Consider the following 26,148-nt stretch of genomic DNA (forward strand, 5'->3'; position numbering starts at 1 on the left):
TATGTACAATACTGAATTGTTAATTGATATATCAGGTATTGCTTTTAAATTCCTGACGATGCATTGACACGATAGATGTGTTGTTTTTTTTAAATACTTTTCCAGTTTTTTTTCTTCATAAATATACAATGTACTTTTTTATTTTGGTGTGGATTTGAAAATCTTTTTTAAAAGATATATATTTTTTTATTTTTTCTAAAATTTTCCTGACACAGCATTAACTTGTGACTTATAACAACAGAAAGTGGAATTTCCGTTGATAGACTGAGCTTGGTGATTTATCAATCGGTAATGAAGAATTTATTATGAAGTTTTTTTTTTTCATTTAATGAAAGCCTGTCTGTGATACAAGAATTACCCGTCCAAGATTTACCACTTTTGGTAAAAATTATGTATTTACTTTTATTAATACCATAATCTGTTATCTTATTTTGTTGAATGTTCTTTCAATCTACAAGTTGTTTCTTTCCCGCAGATTGTTGTGTCTCGCCATGAATAATTATAATTTAAAAAAAAAAACAAAAGTTGTTTAATTTTCTGAAGCAGTGTTTTATTTTCTGAGAAATATATTTTAATATCATTTGATACAACTGAGAAAGAATTTTTTTTATTTAATTGGCATCATATTTTTCTCCTTCATAGAGTTATTTAAGTGTATGTTAGTTTTCATTTTGTTTTTATTTATTGAGATTTTTGAAATTTCTTATTGTGTTAAAATAAAACAAAATTACAACCTTACCTAACATTGTTATTTGTTTGCATTGAATTACATCATGCATAGACGATTGATATTAAATGAACACTAACAAACTTAAGCCATTTCTTATAGGATAGTGTGTAGATGTGTATACGAGATATGATGGGAATATTTGATGATTGTGTTACACTATTATACAGTGCAGGGAACTAATTTTGTTACATAAACCAGCATCAGGATCAAGCATAAGTAGGATCAGGATAAAATATAGCATCAGCATCAGCACTTAAAAAAACAGCATTACTTGCAATCCAATAGCATATAGCAAGCAAAGGATAGAATACATTTAGCATTGACCAAAAGTGAAAACAGATAAAGGAAAGTCATTTAATACAAATTACAAATAAAAATTACCCCAAAAATTATTTTTTATGGCTTAAAATAGATATATCTTGTTTTTGAATTATCCATTTCCAAGCAGGATAATCACCTACTTCGCGAGTAGCACTTTAACACTGGAGAAATTGACCTTGTATCAAACCAGCATCAGGATAAGGATCAAACCAGGATCAGGATAAGGATAACTAGCATCAACATCAGCAAGCAAAGGAAGCATCAAAATCAGCAAGCATAGGAAGCACCAAAATCAGCATTGATGCTGTAACAAAATTATTTCCCTGCACTGTACATTGTCTATGGCCCTAGCATCTAAATCAAGTGGAATAATATTTTCATCAAATACAAAATCGAGCCATTTCATATTAAATACAAATCAGTACCCATAATGTTTGATGTAGATAAAATTCAGAGATATTTCACTTTCCAAATAAAATCCAGAAGAAAATATTTGCAATCCAATACCAGCCTCAAATTTAAACCTTTACTTAGTACTCATCGCAATTAAGCAATGAAGAATCTTCTTTGGTTTCTAAGGTGCCTTTCCCCCAAAATCGTTACTTTTACTTAGAACGACCCAATGCTTTGCAACGGAATTTTTCTTAGTTTATATCTCTTCTCTTTTAAAACGTACTTCAAACCAAAAAGTGAATGAAAGGTTTTTTTCCTTTGTTTCGTTTTTTTTAAAAGCTTTGAGATATTGTTTCGCAAAAGATGTGTGTTTTGTGACAGACAGCTATAATGATACTGAAAAACAGACAGACATATACAATATTCCTTGCTTTTAGTGAAGGTAGGGGACAAAAGACAATGGCAGTATATTTATTTTTCAAATATCGATAAAGCAATATACATTTCTAGCATTAGTTATAACTACAAGCAAAGGCATAAATAACCGCATGTTTATAATACATACAGATACATGTTTCATTGCACACCCACTATTAAAATCCTACACCAACAAACAAACTTGAAGTTCATTCTTACAAAAATATCTTGAACTATATAAAATATCCTGAACTATAAATTAATCATTGATCATGACCTAAAATTTGGACCATTGAGGAGCCTTAGAAAGTCGTACAAAGAAGATTCTGTATCCAAAAACAGAATATCTAAGTTAAAAAAATTAATTTGAGGAAGTTATGGACATTTCTGTTGTTCGTATTAAAATGGAAATAATTGAGAACATTTAGATTGTTTCCATTACATGTATAAATAGTTCTGAAGGTAAGGTAAAACAATTTGAAAAAGAAAAGAATAATTAATTTGACATTATAGATATGAAACGAGTAGCTATTCATTAGAATTTTCATTCACTATAGTAGTTTCATTGACAGGTTTTTAAAGTAATAAAATTTTCTTTATAATTCAAAGATATACGTTATAAATTTCATTACCAAATGAAAGAATTTAAGGATTTCATTTTAAATGAAAAGTACTGAAGAAATAGATACTGAAAACGTGTTACATTTGGCTGTGTATTCTTTTTAGCGCTTTTGACGGAAAGGGACTTCCGCTAATTCAAGTACAACGCTAAATGTCTTGCTCATATATAAATAATAACATTGAGAAATGCGCTAAATCAAATATACGCTAACACATTCAAAAATCAATTTCAGTCAAATATCGTACGCGCTAAATACATTTACAGTAGTTGGAACTTCATATACATGATATTTGAGATATTCGTATTCGAAATACCGAAGTTAACTGTACAGTGTATAAGTCATGATCGTCAAGAACCATAGAAGTACTGTAGTATTAGAAATTTTCTTTTCTAAATTTGAAACCAAATGTCATGCATTTCTTCTTCACTATTCCTCCAAGCTGTGGAGGACCGCAGAAAAAGACCTTTACGTTTCCCTTCCTTTCCTCCGAAATCTTCCCAAATATCTGAAAAAAGAAATACGACATACAATGACATGTAATCGGGAAGATTGAGCGTTTAAGGAGGCTGGATGTCAACAAAATAACGGTTACCATAAAAAATAACCCAGTTTCTGAAATATTATATCTAAAGCTGTCAACTATCATTTGGCAAAGAAAAATTTTCTACATTTTAATTTCATGAAAATTGATCATTTTTGTACAATAAATTTATTTAGAGCTCTTCTGCTAAAAGAGATCAATATAGTCTGAAAATGGCCATGACCACCCAACCCTTTTAGGTAATCAATGCATTTTCATGAATAATACTTGTCTAGTAATTACACCTAAAATATCAGTATTAGGCCTATAAACTGATTCACTTCTTCACAACGAGCATTTTTTGCAAAGTATTTCAAAAACATTCAGTCCTCAATATTACATCTTGCTTCAAGTTATTTTAAGCAACATAAAAACCTTATCTAAATAACACCTTTCGAGTTTCATGTGTAAATTGAAATTTTTATTAATAAACGTATTTTGATGAATAAAAGCGATGCCACCTAAACTGTATAGCATAAAAACACTTATCAAAAGACAACTATTCCAAAGTTTTTCAAAAACATCCAGAAACCTCGAAATGAAAACTTCATCTAAATAACAACTTCTATTTTCATGGTATTGAAATACAGAGACTGTTTTTAGTAGAAATCTTGCATTTAGAAGACCTATAAATAGGAACCACCTCGTTCCAGTTCGGGCGCCCAGCTTGTGTTCGTGTAGATAGCCCTGTGATCAGATCCTTCTTGTCCCTTCTATGTATTATACTGAGGGCCATCTGAAGCCCCGCCCCTCTAATGTCACTCTTCGTCTTGGCAGCTGTCAAATAGAGCTGAATGTCAATCACTTTCTCCATTTCCTTGCCTTTCTCGAAAGCTACGTCGATTTGCTCTTTTTCGATTTTATTTAGGAGGCCTACGAACCACTCGAAACTTTTCTGATCCCGATTTATCCATATAAAATTCACCTAAAGAGAAAACAAATAAAATGATGTAATGGATCAAACTATTTCTCATATGAAAAAAAAAATAACACGGGAAATTCTTAAACATCAATGTACCAAATTAATGAATAATATTGTTGTAGGTTTTAATAAGATAATAGAACAAGATTTTCCTAAGATAAACTCAATATTCATGTAGCATAGCTTGTAACCAAAGGGATCTAAAATTTCACAGGAAACTCAGCAATTCGTTTTTAACAAACAAAAACACTTCAAAGTCTAAAAAAATCCATTCTTTCATTAATATCGTCATTATTTTTTCTCGATATTGGACATTCTATTGTAAAAGTAAAGATTTAATTTTATTCTGTCAAAAAACATATAGAAACCTTCTTGAGGTTCATAGCCGATTCGGGTATAACACCATAAAAGCTGTGATGACATTTAGGACAGGTTCTCTTGGATTCTTTGTATCTGTACATGACGCTCTGTAGAATGGAGGCCATAGGTGTGACCCCTATACCGGCTCCAATCAACACAGCGTGTTCTGTCTCAAAGATTTCTCTTGTGGCTGTCCCGTACGGCCCGTCAATGTAACACTAAAAGGGGAAAAGTGTAAGAATTCAGTATTTAAACATCACTTCAGGCTATCTTTAGAAATATTTGCTTGCCCTTTCCGAATCAGGCTGAAATTTTGGGGTCGGTAGATATGTGTAAAAATCTTTCTTCTTGGAAATATCAACATATTTGTTGACGAAATCAGGGGAATAAAAATAAAACAATATATATATATCTTGTCCTGGAATTTATAAAAAAATATTTTTTGTCAGTCGGTATTGAAAGGGAAACCTGACATCCGACAATTTTTAAAAGATGGCCTAATATACATTTCCGTTTACAATACAAATGTACTTGAAAAGATGATATACATTTGGCAATATTTCTTGAACTTAATCATGTTAACAACAAGCTAATAAGAAGGGAGATATCATCACCATATACTGGTAAGAGCGGTATACTACCGTTACTACTTGATCTATAAGGTAAGTTGAAGATTAAGAAATTGAGGACATCTCCTATGTCAAATACATATAATCTATCTGATGTAATGTTATGTCCTTGTTTTAAATAAATTAATCATTTAAATGGAAACTGAATAGTCTGGTACTGAATCTTGGATTATTTTAAAAGTTTTAAAACGGTACAAAAGTTATTTGAAACGTACCCTAACTTGAACCTTTTTCATAACTTGTGCCATTCTTTTCTCGGCTTTTAGCTCTTCCTAAAACGAAAATTATTACACTTTAAGAAAAGAGTATCATTGTCTTTCCAAGGAAACAGATAACTAATTCAAGTTTTTTTTCGTTAATAGGATCATCAGTTACCTTATCCTTCGGTCTGTATTGAGATTGTCGTTTGTTTGGCCACCAGGAAGCTAAAAGAGTAAAGATGTAAAGTAGAACACGTTTTTATGGAACAAAGTTTCCTTAAACTAAGTCTTAAGGTAAATTCATTTTATATACTTTTGACCTATACCTTTTAAGCTATAAGTTGTCTTTGGTCACTTGTAGAGGGAGCAATGCACAGAAATGATGATAATTTGCAATGTAAATAAATTAAGAAAAACGTGTAACTAAATTCAGTTATAGTTAGTATTGGAAAATACGGATGTTCTGAAGAAATTATATGAAGTACTTATTACAAAAAGGAGGTAATATAACATATGCCACTTTTCAGAGTAAAGTTTTCTGTCAAAAAGCATATCCTTATTATATGTCACTTTTCAGAATAAAGTTTTCTGTCAAAAAGCATTTCCTAATTTTTAAAATAATTTTGTTCGTTATTTTGCCAACAATATTCTGTAATAAATTTAATTTTTGCATAGAGCACATTTTATTCTTGATCATTATATTTTTTTGAGAGAGATATTTTGCAGTCAATGTAACCTCTGGCCTGGCTGATGGCTAGAGTTCTTCGTTTCATCACGTTTGGATCTGGTTTTTCTTTTATGGGGTCCAATGCAGAGAAATAATCATACAGGCGCTTAGTCCAGTGACCTAATGACCGTACGTGAATCCAGATGTGACCTACGAGATATAAAAAAGACCATGTTAGAAAGAATCAAAATATAACCTGGAGATATCAAGCAAAGTAAAATTGGATTTGCTTTAAGAATATACTATATATTGCATTAAATATAAAATCAAATTTATTGAAAAATTATTAAATATGTATGATGTGGAAATTAATAATCACCCAGTTATGACAAATTTGATTTTTGATTTGATTTACCGCATTCTATATGAGCTTGATATGCATAAAGATGTATAAGCATGCTCTGTAGAAAATTAACAATGTACTTCATTTAGCAGAAGTTGCTTTCCACGAAACATACTATAAATACTCTGCTAAATGCAAAATTGGACTGGATTAGCACTTAATGTTCATAAACCCTCTGCTCACTCAAATTAATTGTTTCTTAAATCTTATAATTTTTTCTAAAGGAAATATATATGCTAAGTAAAATTCAAACAGTTATAATATTGCTCACGGGGCAAACTGGACTAAAAAGACATTTCAACTTGACATATTTTGTCATAAAGAGTAACCTCTCTTATCAGAGTATCGAAGTACCTTAAATATGGAAAGACCTTAAAGATCAGTATATGGTAAGTGATAAAAATAAAAATACTTTTCGGGATATAAAGAACTAATCGTGATATCAAAGCAAAATGATATTTTTGAATCATGCTACCTTTCATTTCCGGAGCACTACTTATGGTGAACGGATGCCATTCAAAATGTGCAATATCCGGAATTTGTATAAAAATGTAGTCACCAGGCTGAAACTGGAAGTTCTCAGGGCGAGTAATAACCAAATGACAAACCTTTACAAAAGTTGATTACAATTAGGGATCAGATTGTTTTAATGAATTCATTAATGTTCAATAAATTCAAAATAACTATAAACACATTTAAAATATTTCAAAGAAATAAATATTAGCATATGTTGTTCTATTTGGAATTAAAAATAACACAAAAATAGATTTCATGAATTGTTCTTCAATATAATTTCTCATATGTCAATGAAACATTCGGTGACATAAGAGTAATTATATTGAAATTATAATAAAATGTTTCAGTGACATTTATTTTATCCAAGAATTCGAATAAATATTTTCTGAGATATAAATGTATGTGACGATTAAAATTACCCCAGAAGGCAGAAGACAAACTTCTGTGATAAAGGTTCGGCCATAATGGACTCTCTTAAACAGCTTGGAGCCAATGATCTTCTCGATGACAAATAACACTCCGGGCATGATAAAGTAGTACCAGAAGGTCGGTGCATGTATAATTAAGAGAATCCAGAACGGTATGTACAACATGTGAGTCCAGTAGAAAACCTATGTAAAGTGGAAGTAGCATATGGAGATGAAGTATTCAAGCTCAGAAATCCATAAAACAATACAAAATAGTAGCAGAGCAAACTCGGACCTCCAAAGCATCACAGGTGCCATGGAGGAGTGAATATCCCCTGACGAATGGTCACATCTGCCGTGTGCTCCTTGCCTTGATCGGGAATTTTATTGCAATTGATGTAATAAATTCTTTTTATATATTGAATGGACTTATTTAACATAAAACGTAAGTATTAATAAAATGATAATATTCATATTGATTTATTAGTTTATTGTTGTCAAGAGGAACTACCATTTCATAGTAATGATTTAACTAATGAAAGACAAAGATTTCAACCATATCCTTATTTAAAATTAAAATTGAAATAAAAGCTAAAATCAATTCCTGGGCTGAGTATAAACCAAACACTAAATACATGTACATGTAAGTGCTACAAGTACCGTAAAAAAAATCAACCATTATAGTTTAATTGTTATTGAAAGGGATATAAAGAAATATGTTTTGATCATAAAAATCCACATACAATGTACATAAAAAAAGAAAAGAAAAAAAAAAAACGTGCGATAACTATGAAAAAAACTCATAACCCCTGTGGAAGCGTCCATATTCGAACTCTCTAAATGGTTTTAAGGTCTCCAAACGGGATGCAAGGTGCATTCATGACAGGAGAGTTGAATTGTGATAATATCATATTTATCTTGCAAATAGACACTAATGAATATCAATCATATGACCGAGATTTGCATTTTACAGCATGGGCTATCCTTGTTAAAATAATATGGATATTAAAGAAAAATTAGTCTTCGGCAAAACACAGTATGAAGCATGCAAAGGGCCAGATTAACAACTAGTTTTTGCAAAGTGGTCATATATGTGCACAGGATCCAAAGGGGTATAGTTTAACAAGTCATAAACTTTGACACCAGTTAATATTTCTTTCTGTGAAAGTTAATACAAATGAACTCTGCCAAGATTTTTTAAAACAGTGGTCGATTTCTAAACAATACGAAATGACCATTGAACAAGGGCATTAATCTTGAACTTTTGCATATTCCAGAGGTGGGATCAAGTGCCGAGGAGGAATGGGCATCTCCTGTTATCCAGCCTCATCCACCTCGAACAGTATGTTTAAATAATTAACTGACATTAAGGTTAGCAGAATATTACGTTGTTTGCGAACTTTTTCATTACCCTTCGTATACGAGTTATGCTTTTTTCTATATGTATTTTGCAAATTCAAAATTCATGTTAAATCGACTTTACAGTTTTGTAACTTACCTCAAAGTGACCACTTTTCCTAACAAACGGAAGTGAGAAAATGATCATAACAGTCAGAACTGCCAACAGAGCCCATCCCGTGATATAGGTCGATCCTGGAATCAAGCCCATTGGTATCTTCGTAGTAAACAGTATTGTCACAATGGTATTATTACTTGTTGGCATTTCAGATTTTATATCTGGAAATAAAAGATTTATAAATATACATGTAAATGTGTAAAATTTATTTTAAATTGCATTAATTCAGCTAAAATAATAAATAATGAACCATCTACATTCATCTATCATTTCAATTGTCAGAAATTATGTGGTAAATTCAGGGATCATGTTAAGAAAGTGGAGAAACAAAATTAATGTTATCATTATGCTGCTTCTCAAAATGACCTACACGCAGTCCCAATTGCTCCAGCAGAATGGAATATGGCGCATACGCCAATGACAGCTCCGACCATTTTGTGAAAAGTAATGTGTTGATCTAGAGGAAGTATCGCAGCAAGAGGGGTGGATCTTATCAGGGTGTGGCACTTCCGGAGAACCAAAATCAGGACAAGCATGCAGTTGAAGTTTAGAAGCATTCCAAAGATTCCAGCAGCTACAAAAATCATTTTTCCAAAAGTCAACTCGGCGAAAGCTGTCTAATCGAACACTTCTGGGAAACAAATTTTGTGAGTTCAAAAGACAAAAGAAAGTTAGATAGAATGAAAATTTACAGTGAAATGGATTGCTCACTTGTTGAATTAGATGAATAATTTTAAGTGAACATATATTCAGAATAACTTCAATGGTTTCAATATCTATCGAAGTTTCCAAGAAAATCAATAAGTTTTGTCCACTCTCAGATATCTGTTTGATATGAGTTTGAAACTTAATTTTAAAAGTTCTTATATATTTTTTTAAATATGTATACATTGTACATGTATATTAAGAAAATCTGCCAAATTAACACCTGTGCAATACATCTTACTTTGAATGTCAGACATTTATTTTTATAATCGCGTTTGGTGCTTCTTTTTTATACTATTTTATTTTCTGCAATCGGACACCTTTCTTTTTCAACATCAAATGTTCCATTTCAAAGAGTATTTCACCAGTTTCACTTTTTAAAGAAAAACAGAAGTACATCTATACCAACCCAATCTAAAGATGGTCAAGGCTATATCATCAGAAGCCTTTTCCAGAACCTCTAGTACGGTATAAACAGTGATCGCGATATTAATCAGGATAAAAATGATCACGAACATTATCTTCCGCAAATTGTTCCGGAAGTACTTCCAGGTGAACTTGTGTCTCCAGCTCTTTTCTGTTTTCTTCGCAGGCGTTGCCGATCCAAACCATTGAGTCGCACTAAAGAATTTTTAGAAAACCTTATTTTAAAGAATGTCTTATGAAGTTAAATCAAATATTTCTTGTGGCAAACAATTAAATAGGAAGTGTAGGCAATTAAAATCTTTAAACACAATTCTTCTGTTTGAATTTAATGTTGTGATTGACATATGCTATTTTACTCGATATGATGTTTTTTTCAATCTAAAATTGACATTGATCAGTTTAAATACTAAAATTGTAAATAGTATATATGCACATAAACATATGGATTGTGAAACAAACCTCAAGGTCAAGGTCTCAGTCATGCTAGGATGTTTTTCTAGAGCCTTCCTCAAATCTTGGAACGTGATGCTGTCACTTCCGGTTTTGCCCGCGGCTTCAAACATGGCGTCTGTTAGGTCGTTCAAATGTTCTTCCCCAAAATATAGAGAACTTTCCTCCATACACGTGGTAAGAATCGTCTTCAGCTCATCGCGTTCTATTTCACCAGATCCTAACAACGATAAAAAGCTAATTACAGTCAAACCTTACCTTTGTAGTCTCTCGTTCGGTGTGGGCCAAGGAAAAAATATTCAAGGAATCATTATATTTAGGAAAATATACATGTAGTATAAATGACTAGAACTTAACAATCACTTCAAAACATTCATTAAATTCCTTTATCTGTGTTTTATATACCGATTTTGTTATTCAAGAAAAAATAAAATCATTATGTATTTGTATTTTTCGGTATCCATTAATTCTATTATGTAAAGTAGTTGTTGAAATCATTTGTTAATTCTACGGATAATAAGTAGCACCAGATCTTTGAAAAATGCCCAACATACTTACGGTTGAACATAAATATATAATTTTAAACAAAACTTTCAAAAATATATAACATTTTCAAAAAATAAAACCAAATCTATTGTGATGAAGATAGTGAAATTACGTCTTTTTTACCTTTCCATTATCAGACTAACAAACATGGGACTGGTTTGATTTTGATAATGTTTGTTAATTTATTAAAAACAAGAAGACAATGGTAAAATTGAAATTCCATCAAAACTTACAAAACAACATAATTTTTAATTGACAAATGATCAAATTGGTAAATTTCATTTATCATCGGGTATGACTGATTAAAGAAAAGGGCTACTAATGTTGCATTTGGTCAAGTTTGAAGCTTTTATCCCCAGCCCCAACACACTCTTCTTCCATGCACATAAAATGTTAAAGCAAAATGAAGAGGAAATTACTGAAACAACAGGAACGAAAAATTGTGATTACTTGTAATTTTAGTAAATTACAAAAACTGTATTGTTTTCAAGAAAATGCAAAATTAAAACGCACTTAATCGGGAAGTTTATTTACCTAGTATTTTATTAAATACCCCATTCGTCCACTCAATTCAAGATCTTATTAACAATTATGTATGTCTTTCGATTATTTTCAAGTTCTTGTGTACCTGTCATTTGATTTCCTGAAAATATAAAACTTTATCCTTCATAAGAAAGGATAAATTTTACTCCAAAATACACTTTCTGATACAAAATATCCAACAAGTCAATAAAGACATGGCTGTTTTGACTATGTGATCATCACATTCAATGCATTTAAGAAGGTTCTTACTGTCCAGTTACCGTAGTGTTATAACACATTGAATATATTCTGTTGACAGGTCACATTAACTGAGAGTAAACTATTAAATACATATATTTCAACTGCGTAAAATGAATTATTTCTTTTAATTGCTTATCTCGCTGTTTTGAATTAAAGGTGAAACATACAGTTATTAATAAAATATTGTAAGAACTATATTAATTTTGTGTTTTTACCATTAAATGACAGAAAATCCGAATGAAAGAACTACGTGTAGTTTCAAGTTTCAAATCTTGAATTTACTAGAATTTTTATCAGTTTTGCAATAACAACATTATGTGAATTAAAAAAAAAATATTATAATACATGTACAAGCGTAATAGATAGGAAAAAACGAAATGTAATTCGAAAATAACAACATCCTTTTTGCATTATCTATGCTATCCCAGGATTGAAAGAAGAATGAATTAGGAATTCCTACCATCTATATCATAGACATCAAAGACGAATTTGAGTTTCTGGACGGGCGATCCATTGGTCAGGTTCCGCAGTCCGTCCATCAGTACGCTGATCTCAATACTGCCCTTCTTATCAGTGTCAAACAGACTGAAAAAGCGGTCAGCGAAGAAGGACTGAAAATAATAGTACATCATTTATATAAATATAATTGCAAAACAGGCTGAAAAAGCGGTCACCGAAAAAAGACTGAAAATAAATGGACTTTATGTTAGTCAAATCGGCTGAAAAAGCGGTCACTGAAAACTGACTGAAAATAAAGGATGTCATTTCTATAGTTTTATAGATATCAAGATCAAACAGGCCGAAAAAGCGGTCACCGAAGAAACATTGAAAATTAGGGGACATTTTTTATATAGATGTCAACGTCAAACAGTCCGAAAAAGCGGTCAACGAAGAAGGACTGAAATAAAGAGACATCATTAATAAAGATATTAAGGTCAAACAGGCTTAAAAAGCGGTCACCGAAGAAAGACTGAAAATAAACGGGCATCATTTACTAGTATATAGACATAAAAAAGAAAACAGTTGTTGAATATCAGAATAAGATAAATATGACACAAAAATAAACAAATAAGGTTTGAAAGAAAAAAAAAGGTAAAAGTGGCAATACACAAAAGCAGGGAGAACATAAAAGATGCAAAAAAGTAGGACTTGAAAAAAGAAATACGTAATGTTTGCTAAATATAAGACAATTTATTAATTCTAAACTTGAAAATTTTATTTGATTGTGCTCTTAATATGGTTAGAAAAGATTATTTATCAAATATATTATCAAAATATTATTTTTAAATGTTCAATGTTTCGCCTTTAAATGCATTTTGAAATTGAAGCACAATATTAGGAAACATCCCAACCTCTCTGACCCCCATAACATCTTGGAAATCATCAAATTGGATTCTGCCATGTTCGTCAACTTTTTTCGTAAACCTTTCTTCCACACAGTCTAACCATTTTTTTTCATCCTGTGAACATCTAAAGAAGATGTAGAATGATTATTTTGCAAACCTGTATATATTTATATATTTCCATTTCCAATTGTTTTCCCTATGATAAACACTACAAAAGTGTTTCTTGTTAATTTCATCATAATACCCTGTGGTATGTATATTTCTGTATTACTGAAAGGTCAAGTGTCAACCTGCATGTATATCACTGGCGTATGAATACACTGAAGAAAATATAGTTGTTTTGTTTAATTTGTTTACAAAGTAATAAGATATAATATTTCTTTTTACAAATATAATAAAAAATGAAGTATAGAAAAATTTGTTGAACTTTAAGTAGATTACAGGTTTTATTCAAATACATAAGGTAATTCTGTTGAGCGTCTGCTAAAATCACACAGTCTTCTGCAACTCCCCATCATTTCCAAAATCACAGTCAATAAGCATGGAGCCTGACGAGTCCTATGGAAAATTTAGTGTTTTCCCCCCAGTATCTGAAAGACCAGAGTTAACCAATGAAGATGCAGAGTTATTGCTTTCACTTATATCTGATAACAAATCCGAGCTAGTTCCAATTGAACTGAAACCGGAGCCCTCTGACCATGATGTACCTGGCATGGATCCCTTTCATGATGATGATGACTCTCTTCTTGCTTCAATTACTGCATCGGACCTAATACCACATCTATCGCAAACTCCACTTCAAATGGATCTTCAGCAGCCTGCAGATCCTGGTTTGCCTCCCCCTGAAACGCCAAGTACAAGTTATAGATTTAGAAAAGTTACAGAGAAGCAGATAAAAACTTATCAAGAAATGACTCAATCCAAAAACACCAAAAAACACACCAAATGGGGCATCAAAATTTTAGATGGTAAGTTAATTATTCTGCAGATTCTTGAATACAAATTTATAAACATAATACATGTGCAGATTATAGTATAAATAGATATACATGTAAAAAAAAAAAAAAGAATCACAGATAAAAAATCAATTTAATTTTTAAAAAATTAAAATAAAACAAATAATAAGCAAATAAAATGTATAAAATGTATAAAAAGTATGATAAAAATATAGAAAAATTAAACAATAAAAGTTAACGGGTAACATAGTGCATGTACATGTATTGTAGATTGGCATTTGGAAACTTTCAATGACAACATTGACCTTTCATCAGTAAGCGCTGAAGAATTAGCCTCTAAACTTGAACGGTTCTACTGTGAAGCTAGACCTAGCAAAGCTAAAACACCAAATGAAGAGTACCATAAAAATACTTTGAAAGGCATACGTGCAGCAATCAACCGTCGGCTATCAGACCTGAGAAGGGATATTGATATTGTCAATGATAAAACTTTCAAAATGGCAAACAAATGCTTGACTGGCCTCCTAAAACAAAGGATGACAGAAGGAGCATCTCGCCCCACAAAACACAAGGTAATAATTCCCAAACCTGATCTCCAAAAAATCTCATCCTTTCTAGAGACTGCATATTCCTCACCAATAAATCTTCGCTTGGCAATGTGGTATACCATAGCAATTCACTTTGTATCGCGAGGACTTGAGTTTCACCACCAACTTAAAAGGGACTCGTTCGAATTCAAAACCGACGAAAATGGTTTGACCTATGTCTGTCTCACTCACGAAACAAAGCAGAAAAACTACCAAGGTGGATTAGACAAACATGAGATGATGGCTGACAAACGAATGTATGAAACACAATCAAAAATTTGCCCAGTTCAAATGTTGAAGTTCTTCCTATCAAAGACTCCTATTACTGCTACAAATCTGTTTAACAAATGTGTGAGGGAGGCAATCTCGAATCCCGATCAAGAACTTTGGTACAACACTCACTCACTTTCTCAGAAAGCGTTTGTAAATTTCTTACCTGATATTTGCAAAATGGCAGGATGTCAACGCTACACAGCACACAGCCTCCGAGCAACAGCAATCCAAACCATGAATGATGCTGGGTTTGAGGCGCGCCACATCATGTACATGTCCGGTCATAGGAATGAGGCTTCAATCCGGAGTTATTGTAGAGAGCTATCCTCGGATCAAAAGCAAGTTGCCAGTGCAACTTTATCAACTATCACCGAGGCCGAGAATGAGAACTCCACTTCCGTCAACACTGAATCATGTCAACAAATCGCCACAGCGTCATCCGACATCGTCCCTCAGTCCTTTAATTCCGACCGACAAATCGCTATAGCAACGCCATCATCTGCCATCGTCACTCAGTCATTTAATTCCGACAACTCAACCTCCTCCTCTTTTCTATCATCAACGCAGACCGGTTTCCTGACCAGCTCCCGTTTTATTAACTGTACTCTGACTTTCAACATGGCTGCGGACAAGTAGCTTACACGAGTTTATGCTTCCGCTAAATCTATTATAGGTCTAGGTCACATATTTATCATGATAATTAACAAGATTACTTTGTTCACGATTTAAATTCTATTGTTTCTTATTTTATAAATGTCAATATTAGAATACAGTAATTAAAAAAAAATCATTTAATTTGTTTCGTATTTTATGGGACTATTTTTTTAAAGTTAAATTTGACGTCACAGGTCGGCCTATATAAAACATGATGGATGCCATGTGTATTTCAAGTCTAGATCTATACAAACACTGGACGAGTACAAAAACAAATAAAAAATGAAAATATAAGGAATCACTGTCTATTTTTTGAGGGTATGCCAGGGACATCAACAATAGTGGGAAACATGGGATAATTTTAGCATAACGGGCGTTATGCAAATTATCCCATGTTTCCCACTATTGTTGATGCCCTGGCATACCCTCAAAACTAGACAGTGATTCCTTAAATATACCTTATATATGCTTTACTTCTCAAATTATAAACGATATTTTTAAAAAAAAGATAAATGGCACAAAACAACTTTCTTTAATTTAGTTTTCAAGTCTGTTCATATGCTTGGACAAAAAAAACTGCAAAGAGATATAAGAGGTATACGCATTGGTGATATGATAGGACGGATTAGTTGCCTATTTGTTTTATTTAGGAAATTAAATAAAAATATGTACGACATCTGCAATTCTTGTCGATACAATATGGTACATATTTTGCATGCATTTGCAGGTCATGATCAACAACTGCAAAGATTAAAATATTATGGTTTATTGTCCCTTCTTAAACTTAAAGTAAATTTTCTATTTTTTACTCAGTAAGATATTATTAAAAATGGTGATGATTTAAAAAATGATATGTTGTTTGAAGGTCATCGGAAACGATTCTTATCACAAAGATTTTTCTTTTAAACATAAAAAATGCTACTAAAAAAGCAAATAACGTTTAGTGAATAGAAATGTGACATTCTTACATTAAATGTAACCTATTTTAATACTTTATAGAGTTTTCTGTCACAGAGATGGTCTATATTATAAAACGCAATCATACATCTTTTTTTCTATACAGTCATCTACATGTACCACAGGGGAAAAAGTAAACTAAAACATACGATACATTAGGTTTCCCCTCTCCTGACATGCCAGGAACTTCCTCCAATTCTGTTCCTCCATGACCATCATTGATAACGATTTTGATATCTTGGGAATCATCATTTTCGTCCTTGCTCTTCTTTACTAATTGTTCCTTATCAGCCATATGTGTTCAGTGTGTACCACCCCAGCTGACTGTAGAAAAAGACCTTAAAATCCTGACAAGATATACATAATTCGATAATTACAGTGAGTTGTAACATTTTGCTTGCAAAAAGGAAATGATATATATAAAAGACATTGTTTTCGTGTCAATAGCACAATGGACAACACTCCCCTATTAGATCCGCAGCAGTTTCCGGTCCGTTGACCTTAGAATCCGATACGATTGCTGGTCGGATTTTATGAATCACATTCATGTCCTGTTAATCTTTATTATAATTCTTCTTTCTTTAAATATCAAATGCCCTATTTATAAGTTATTATTCTCCATTTATTTTGATACACGGAAGTGTGTTTCCTCAGTAGTGAGTAAAGATGCATGTAACATAAATGCTGCATAAATCAAGTGCGGAAAATAAACATCCATAGTAAAGAAAGCTATCGTTAATGAAATGAATAAATTAAATATATAAGAAAAAAATCAATAACAATTTTATAGAGAGTAAAAATAAAAATGCATCTTGAAGTCTCTTTTTTTTCAATTAATCCACTCTTGATGTCGAACCCTACTTCATCCACTTATAATTAATGTGCTGATAATTTGTATCATATCCTTACATTAAACAGATTTTCCATATTAATTTTTACACTGGAAGTGTACGTAATAATCGCTAATAATATTACTTATCCAGGTTCAATCAAGGGTGTACGGGGATTTACCCCGGGGGTAAATCCCCGTACACCCTTGATTGAACCTGGATAACGAATTTATTTCCTTTGTATCCATAAAATGCTTTGTAACCATACAGAGTGTATCTCAATCTATCGATAAGATATTTATCATAGAGAATGTATGCATTGTGACGTCACGTTTTATTTACACCCGGCTCAAGTCGGATGCACGGATATTTACACCCGACTTTGTAACCAATCAAAGCTCGTGTTACAAGCTAGATAGGAAATAAAGGTCTTTGTACGTAACTACAGCTGCCTGTATATATCATTGGGAGATAACAAAAAACTTATAGCCAGAGATATCTTAAAGAATTGGAAATACTTGCACATGGATAAAATCATAAACAGAAGCGATCGGACTAGATCATATAAACCAATGCATCGAAGACAGCTTAAAATGTTTACAATAATGTAATTCTGAAGTACATTTATATAGTTTGCTAAATGAAAAAGCTTTTCTCCTTAGGATGAAGACACAAACGTATTATAGGCCTCGCCAAACGGATTAAAGGAGACAATTGATGTTTTACTCGCATCTGCTCGGGCCTCTCTGGCGAGCTCAAGAAAAAAAGTCGGATGATAGGATGTTAAAAATTCAAACAAAATGGAATGGTTTAGGCTATATTCAAAAGTTTGTTCTTCCAACTTTGATTTACTATAGTTAACCGTAGTTTTTTTGTTTGGTGAAGGTTGGTCCTTTCTTTTAGACTGTTACGTAGCAACGGAGATACCTTCTGTACAAGCACAAAAAAGCTATTCACTACTAGGAGGCCATAAATGTAAAATAGAGGTTTAAATTTGCAGTCCCCCGTCTCCCAGTATGTGGTTACGTCTAACTATGAATATCAAGTTATCGAAGTGTTAAATAGATTTTAAAAAATGAAAAAAAAAAAATCACACTCTTTCATAGTCCTGTACCAAAATCAGTCTCTTCGGTCCTCTTGGTGAGATTTTTCTGTACAATGTATACCCGCGTTTATAATATAATCAGCGCATAAATATTGCAAGAGGCTATAAATGTTTACATAAAAATGACCTAAAAATTTTGTCTTTAATTGTTTTTAATTGTTTCTTAAATTCATTAAATAATGCACCTTTATGCAACCCGTTTTCTGCTTTTAAATAACGTCCTTGAAACAAATTTGTATATCTGAGAAGTTTAAAAAAAGGCATAAAATTGTTGCAAGATATTTTAAATATTCTGCAGGCTAAATTATCGCATGAGTTACTTTATCAACGTTATCTCCATAATCTCTTTTACCGCATTACGACAGTGATTTAAATAAAGTATATTGTTCGGGCTGAAGGTTATATTTTTTTAAATAAAAATAGAGATTAATATCATGATTAAATAACAGGACGAGGAATATCGTTGTTGTTTTACACAAGATTATACAAGGGCCAGTTTTTATACTGTAAAAGGTGAGTGCTTGTTTTCATTGAGTAGTTTAATTTGATCTTGTCACAAAAATTTATATTCCTGTATGAGTTTGTAATTATGACTCTTATGAGTCAGCAATATTTTCAATAAATCTTATGAAAGGAAAAGTACATCCTAATGTACTCTTTTGCCCATCAAAACTTTACCCACTGGTAGACATTTTTAGGGATATTTCTAGGAATAATAATCTTTAAAAGCACTCTTAGGAATCTGTAGCAAGTGCCCCAACCACTTGTCGCATAAAAAAGGATACAATGCGATAAATTGCAAAAAGTTCGTTCAATGATTAGTGGTTGTATGTGTTTAATTTACGCTGTTATATTAATGATATAGAACTTTTGTATTTTTTTTATTTATCAGAAAAGGATGTCTTTATCAAAATACCGGTACACATCAACAACCGAAACGACTAACCTAGCAAGACTAGCACGACTAATTTTGGGGCCCTGTACAGATGCACTTCGTGACGTTCTTAAGAAAGAGATTTCTCCAGGAGATTTGTCAAAGGAATGTAAGAAGTGGTTTGATGATCCTGCAAATCACACGGCACGTAATCGTTTCAATAAACAATATATGGATCTTATATTTCCTTTGCCAGCAAAACAATATGGTGGCAATTACTCAGATTTTGACATTAGCCTCTTATACCAACTACTTCGTAACATATCTAAAATGCCACCGCACACAAAAGGATGGGGGAAAGATCCAGACCCGGGGGACAGAAGTGTGTCTGCGAACATTGAAAGAGTTCGTGTCTTAAGAAACAAATATTATGGGCACATCAATGAATTTTCCATCACTGACTCAGAATTTAGACAGGAATGGCGAAACATCCATGATATTGTTGTAGAGTTAGAGATGACATTCGGGACAACTACAGCTTACCAGGATGCAGTGAAAGAGATAAAGACATGTTCCATGGATCCAGAAAATGAAACGAAATATATCCAGAAATTAACAGTTATCGATGAATTATTTGAAAAAATTGAAAGTCTTACAGGTATGATTTCTTCACTAAAAGAATTCAAAGTATGTTTCCATTGTTCTTGTTCTGACAAAAATATATGTTGTTTTAAAATTTCTCGCTTCTTTCAAGTGTGCTCTAAAGTAACCAAAGATATAAAATCAAAGCACTGAGAGTACTGTTATATGCATGAATAGGAATAATTATTGTATTACCTGGTAGTTAATTTGCTGTTAATTTAAATGGTAAAGTATTTGATATAATTAAAATTCTTTACCTTTAGCATGTTTTATTTGAAATCTTTACCGAATTATCTCCATTAAATTTTTATTTAGGCTATAAACGATCAATTATTATTTGTTCATCCATTAGGAATTATACAATATTGTGAATGTGATAATGATCCTTATCATGAGAGTTAAAAAAGTTTAACTGTTTATTCGGTAAATTGCCATGAGTACAGAAAGAATTTGTATGACATGCATGCTCAAATATAACACAATGCAAATATAATTCAAGCATATACATTTCAGAGGAGATAACTAAACTAAAGCATCCGATCCCAGAAAACATAAAAGGTAAGACTTTACATTTTTATGTTCACAAAATATGAAATATTGTATTACAATATTTTTCTTAAATGAACAATTCTTATTTATTTTAATGCAACAAGTATTTTGATAGCCCGGTTACCCATCAACTAGCTAATTTTTCTTTCCATAATCCTTTCAACGCTAGAACACCTTATCTTATCCTCCTTTAATGAGTAAAATTTTTATGTACACAAAATATGAAATATTGTATTACAATATTTTTCTTAAATGAACAATTCTTATTTATTATGGATTCTTTATTTCCCAGAATTACATGAAAAATATTACATTTCAAAATGGAAGGAAGAGGATAAAGTGTTTCATGAAATACACAGCTTTCCTTCAATCCTTGAAAAGGTAAAAAATAAGCCGTGTGTAGTGTTTGTCGGTGGTCCTGGATCTGGAAAATCTGCAATAGCTCAACATATTGCACTTCTGCTCCTAAAAGAAGGATACGAGATTGTGCCAATTAAAGATATTGACAAAATAGAAGAATATTGTGACTTACGGAATCGACAGGTATTTCTACTTGATGACGTGGTAGGTGTTTTGGGGGTACAGGAGGCAAAAATTAATCTTTTGTCCGATTTAGAAAGTATGATATTAGAACCTAAAGTGCCAGACTCCAAAATACTCATGACGTGTCGAGAAACAGTTTTTAGAAAAGCAAGGCAAACAATTGGATTTTTCTCTGACGAAAGCAACATAGTATTGCTTCATAGTGTGGAGAATGAATTAAATCAGGAGGATAAAATATGTTTGATGGAAGCTTATAGAATTGATTCGAAATTCCTGTCCACGGATGACTTAGACACCGCTTCGAAAATGTTTCCATTACTTTGCAAACTGTTTTCTACCGAAAAATTTGAATCATATGGCTCTTCATTTTTCAAATGCCCAATTCCTTGCGTTTTGGAGGAATTTGACAATATGTATAAACAAAACAAAATCCAGTATATTTCATTGGTGTTATGCATGATGAATGAAAACAAACTGTCGGAGGAAATGTTAGAGAATGCAGGACTAGAACCATTTACTAAAAACCTTGTTGAAATAAAAGAAAATGCTTGCAAGAAGCTGAAAATTAGCAGGAAAACTGATAATTTTGAGTTTGTAGATGCATTATGTGACATGGAGGGAACTTTCACAAAATTGAATGATGGAGAGTATATTTTCATTCATGACGCCATGCTAGAAATACTTGCTTATCATTTAGGACTGCGTTTTCCAGAACTCATAATAAACTACATGAAAAGCAGTTATATTTCAAATTATGTCAAACCTCAGAAGTGCAAAATCAAACCAAATGATAGAGAAAGGAATGAAAATGAAATCAAGGACATGCGTGAGAGTCAGTTTTGTGCTGATGAGAGCGATAACAGCAGAAAACCAGTTGATCTTTGTGTGTACTTAGACGAGGAGAATTATCCATTACTAGCTGAACGTTTGTATAGAGACATCGAGGACATGCATTTGTATGATGTATTTATGAACAATACTTTAAAACACACAAAACTTTGTAAAGTGTTCATTGATGTGTTGAGTAGCAAAGGATACATGAGTATAAAAAAACCTCTTTCTGTCTGTAAAAAATAATGAACTTGAAAACATAATATTGAAAAGGAAAAACGTAGAGAAGAAAATTTTGCAGCTAAAAAATAATGAGTGGACGAAACAAAAATTGCTGCTTGGTCTGAGAGATGTATCAGATAATCTGAAATTCAACATAAGAGTAATCAGTTGGGTCATTTATTATGGCCACTCTAAGATTCTTCAATACATAATTAATCAAACAGAGCAAAGTAAAGAAACACAGTCCGAATTTTTTCAAATGTCAGAAAATTTCGGTTTACGGAAATCTTTATCTGAAACGGGTTTTTCAGTGAGTAATATTAATGCTATTGAACAGGAGGCAGAAAACTCTTATTTTCATTATAAAACATCAAATACAAATTCCAGTGAAATAAATATTCAAAGTAACTGGGACAATAGTGATTTCGTTGCTGAAAGTACCCGTTTAGTCGTTTTGGGTTGTTATAATGGTGACGTTGAGACTGTCCAAATTTTATTGAAACACGTGAATAAAAATGCATTAAATAGGACATCACGTTTTCAAGGATATATTTTTGATTATTGGCGGCAGGATACGCCTCTGACAGCTGCTTGTCAAGAAGGACATGAAAAAATCGTGAGAGAGCTGATAAAAAATGAGTCTGATGTTAACTTAATGCGTGATTCATATCATCTATTCCCAAAACCTTCACAGTTAAACGTTGATCGACTGGATTTGGTTAATCAACATCTGAATATGGCACGTATTGATGTAAATACAGTATTGACACCACTTGTAGTTGCATGTAGGGTCGGGCATATAGATGTTGTAAAGGAGCTTTTACAGGCAGGTGCCGATATTAATGCATATAGTGTAGGCGAGTCCCCATTGATAGCAGCTTGTAAATGTGGATATGTGAGCATTGTGCATCACCTACTGGAATCAGGGGCTGAAGTCAATCCAAAACATGAAGGGTATATTCCTTTTCATACACCACTTACAGCTGCCTGTTATCATGGTCATATGAATGTGGTCAAGAAATTGCTTGAAGCAGGAGCTGATGTAAATCTACATGGAATCAACTATTCATCACTTTCTGCTGCGTGTGACAATGGCCATCTTGATGTGGTAAAGGAACTGTGCAAACATGGGGCTGATATTAATCTGCAAAGTAAATTTTATTTGCACATGACATTTTCAATGAAATGCAGGCGTAATGTGCGGTTTAACAGGATATGGCGATCCAGATCGCGATGTCGCTGCTACAAATGCTATATTCAAAAACACCACCAAATTCGCAGGGATAGCTTATTAGCAGTTACAAACTTGATGAAATCGAAAGATGAGAAAAATCTGCATTTCTATTGCATTCCTCTTATCATTGCTTCGGGGGAATTACAGAAGTTATATACTATTGTAAATCCAGATACAATCTTAACACCATTAACAACAGCATGCCGAGGTGGGCACATTGATCTGGTAAAATATCTGTTAAAGAATGGAGTGGATGCTAATTCACAGGACCAAAACGGTACTCCATTGATAGTTGCCTGTAGAGAAGGTCATATGAATGTGGTGATGGAATTGATAGAGCACGGAGCCAATATAAACCTATATGTGAATAATGAAACACCACTGATAGCGGCAGTTAAAGGCAATCATAGCTGTATTATTAAGGAGCTTCTAAAAGCCGGAGCTCTCAGTTAATAGAGTATATTTACAAAAAATACGTCATTCAATTTGAGGCTTGACATAAATCTAAGGCAAAAAATTCACCATGTCAGTGGAATATGCACTGCCTTGTGATGATGGTATTAAAAGCAAGGGAAAAATCAATCATCGTGGTCTCCATAATAAACAATTAACGCGTTTGTAAAATAAGTGTTTTGATTATTCAATGCGAAATGAGAACAGAGATCATTCAAAACTTGTTCTTCATTTGATAGTTTCATATTTTGATAAATATATCCAAGTTAATAATAAGTATTTGCTTGAAAAGACAAAAGGACAGAAATTCAAATTAAAAATTTGTAAACTTGATTTTCAATGTATTTTTTATCAAAAGATGGAAAACAATTTCTTAAATACTAATTTATTTGTAGAATGTCCATCTTATGAATATTTAACATGCATCAACAACAATGAACAGCTATATAAGCTCTTATGAACAACAGCTTGAAGTGGATTTATAAAATTAAACCAGAATGCATTTTTTTCTGAGGGAAAGTATGCTGTAACTTACAGTAAAAAATTTAGCAACTTTCACATTGAAATTATCATAATTATGTTGATATCCTGTAAATCAGTTCTTCAAATATATTTACCGAAATGTGTAGAAAACATGAGTCAATATCCGTGCACATGTATTAACATATCAACTTTGTTAATTTTTGACAAATAATTACATATGATCATATAATTTGTAGAACATGTAGTATGTGTATTGAAAACATAGACCTTTCAAGATAACTGCGGTACTGCTCTTTTACTTGACAAAATGGTATGCCTTGGTGAAAGTTAACGTAAAAGCCATTTTAATTTTAATAATCGGGTATCTGCTTGTATCAACAAAAACTCCACCAAACATTCTTTATCCTGCAGGAGAGGAGTACCGCAGTTACCGAGAAGAGGCTAATTATGTATTGTGTCCATCAGAGGATAAAATTCTGCCATTCATTTGGCTAAAAGTCTACTGAATGTTCACGGAAATACAGAATTTAACTTTGTCCTTACCAGTCAGGGAGTATTCATTTGAATATTCCAAGGCTTTGTTCGTGCGTACTATATTTCATTTGAATATTAATAATAATCATAAAAAATGTCAATCTTCATCATGTTAAAGCAACGTACAAAGTCTATGAATATTCTATTGAATACTCACTAAATGATTTGGAGAGAGTTCTGCATTTGTGTGAATATTCAGTGGACATTTCAGTTAAATGAGCGAAGTATGACAATTGTCCAACTTAATATTGAATATATAAGTAAACAACTAGCAAAAACTCTCACTGTAATCGCTACTGTGTGCCACATTAACAATCAGAATTCGTCAACAACGTGAATTGCAGATCTGTCATTCATTCATCTCCGTACACTTGAAAATTACTTCAATTGACCAAATGAGTGGCATTGTGCCTTATTTAAGGTAAAATTTATACCTATATTCTTGATTATATTTCCCTAAATTGTACATTTTATATTTTTATAGATATTTTACAAGTTTATATGGATTGTTTTGTTTTCCTGGTAATATTTTTGCTTAATGTTTTCTTTTAAATAAATAATTTATTCTTTATTCTTTCGTTTTTTTTTTATTCTCATGAGGATTATTATTTGTTTTCCTGATTAGGACATAGTTATTAATTTCGAGTTTATAAAATATACCTCTAGTTCGTAATTTCTAATAAACACGTGTTTGTACATGTAAACTTAAGTCATATTCCTTTTCTGTTATGTTTCTATTTGTCTGTATATACGAATTGTGCACAGAGTTCAGGGTTACTATTTCAATGACTGACTAAGCTTGTTGACATTCACCTTTTGGTCTTGTAAAGTTCTCATAAATGTAAATTGCATATTTTAAGTTAACATTGCATTTAACAACAATTAACTGCGTATTTATTGAAAGTATGTTTAAATATCAATTGATGAGGTTTTGAATTGTAATTAAATACCCATTTCTTTAATTTATTAAAAGGAATTGTCTTATAAATATCATGAAATACACATGTGATCAATAACGCTTAAGCATCAGTCGCTCAAAAGGTACATGTACGACAAAAGTAAAATTTTGTAAAGGTGTGTCAAACTTGAGGGTGATGAAATCAAATATATTGGGTTGGTATCCAAAACAAGGTTTTGTCACAAGGTATAAACTTGTAAAATATGAAAGATTTGACTAAATTAAATTAAAAGTAATGGGCAATATTAAAGTTTTTTGCCAAAAACGGATAAAAGGAAATTAGAGGGGATAGACAGATCAAACACTTAATGTTCCTAATTCTTTAATAAGAAAATCATAACACAAGTGCAGCCAGTGCATGTCGAATTGTATTTCAATAAAATACAATCACAAAAAGTATAAGTACATGTACAACTCGATTTGAAAATACTTAAGGATAAAGAAAAATGTTTATATGGCACAGAAATGTCTGTATCACATTCTATATTTGCAATCTATAATGAAATCTTATTTTAACATCAAT

At 32.0% G+C, this 26,148-nt stretch overlaps 2 protein-coding genes across 2 annotated transcripts; one reads left to right on the top strand and one right to left on the bottom strand.

Moving 5' to 3' along the window:
• Positions 1 to 1,899: 1,899 nt before the first annotated feature.
• On the bottom strand, positions 1,900 to 16,742 carry LOC134263382 (NADPH oxidase 5-like). The gene is made up of 15 exons (XM_062745714.1): positions 16,517 to 16,742; positions 12,947 to 13,064; positions 12,055 to 12,205; positions 10,275 to 10,485; positions 9,799 to 10,010; positions 9,055 to 9,258; positions 8,667 to 8,845; positions 7,181 to 7,372; positions 6,721 to 6,853; positions 5,912 to 6,052; positions 5,351 to 5,400; positions 5,191 to 5,247; positions 4,355 to 4,564; positions 3,708 to 3,989; positions 1,900 to 2,989 (listed from the first exon to the last, which is right to left on the bottom strand). The coding sequence occupies exons 1-15, from the start codon at positions 16,660 to 16,662 to the stop codon at positions 2,858 to 2,860; spliced, it is 2,418 nt and encodes an 805-aa protein (XP_062601698.1). The 5' UTR covers positions 16,663 to 16,742; the 3' UTR covers positions 1,900 to 2,857.
• A 2,458-nt stretch (positions 16,743 to 19,200) lies between these two features.
• On the top strand, positions 19,201 to 23,650 carry LOC134263416 (uncharacterized). The gene is made up of 3 exons (XM_062745754.1): positions 19,201 to 19,834; positions 20,660 to 21,873; positions 22,535 to 23,650. Exons 1-3 carry the CDS (start codon positions 19,201 to 19,203, stop codon positions 23,648 to 23,650), a joined length of 2,964 nt encoding a protein of 987 aa, XP_062601738.1.
• Positions 23,651 to 26,148: the final 2,498 nt, after the last annotated feature.

This window comes from Saccostrea cucullata, unplaced genomic scaffold (assembly GCF_032062105.1).
Source record: "Saccostrea cucullata isolate Sc308-1 unplaced genomic scaffold, CSIRO_AGI_Scuc_v1 ctg1596, whole genome shotgun sequence".
Classification (NCBI taxonomy): Eukaryota; Metazoa; Mollusca; class Bivalvia; order Ostreida; family Ostreidae; genus Saccostrea; species Saccostrea cuccullata.

Excerpts from the sequence above, each read along its gene's own strand:
- LOC134263416 (XM_062745754.1), top strand. The coding sequence starts at position 19,201 with ATGTCTTTATCAAAATACCGGTACACATCAACAACCGAAACGACTAAC. Across the intron at positions 19,835-20,659 it reads AAAAATTGAAAGTCTTACAG|AATTACATGAAAAATATTAC; the intron begins GTATGATTTCTT and ends TTTATTTCCCAG. Across the intron at positions 21,874-22,534 it reads AGGACATGCATTTGTATGAT|GATACGCCTCTGACAGCTGC; the intron begins GTATTTATGAAC and ends TATTGGCGGCAG.
- LOC134263382 (XM_062745714.1), bottom strand. The coding sequence starts at position 16,662 with ATGGCTGATAAGGAACAATTAGTAAAGAAGAGCAAGGACGAAAATGAT. Across the intron at positions 8,846-9,054 it reads TGGAGCAATTGGGACTGCGT|ATATAAAATCTGAAATGCCA; the intron begins GTAGGTCATTTT and ends TTTTATTTCCAG. Across the intron at positions 6,053-6,720 it reads TAGTGCTCCGGAAATGAAAG|GTCACATCTGGATTCACGTA; the intron begins GTAGCATGATTC and ends TATATCTCGTAG.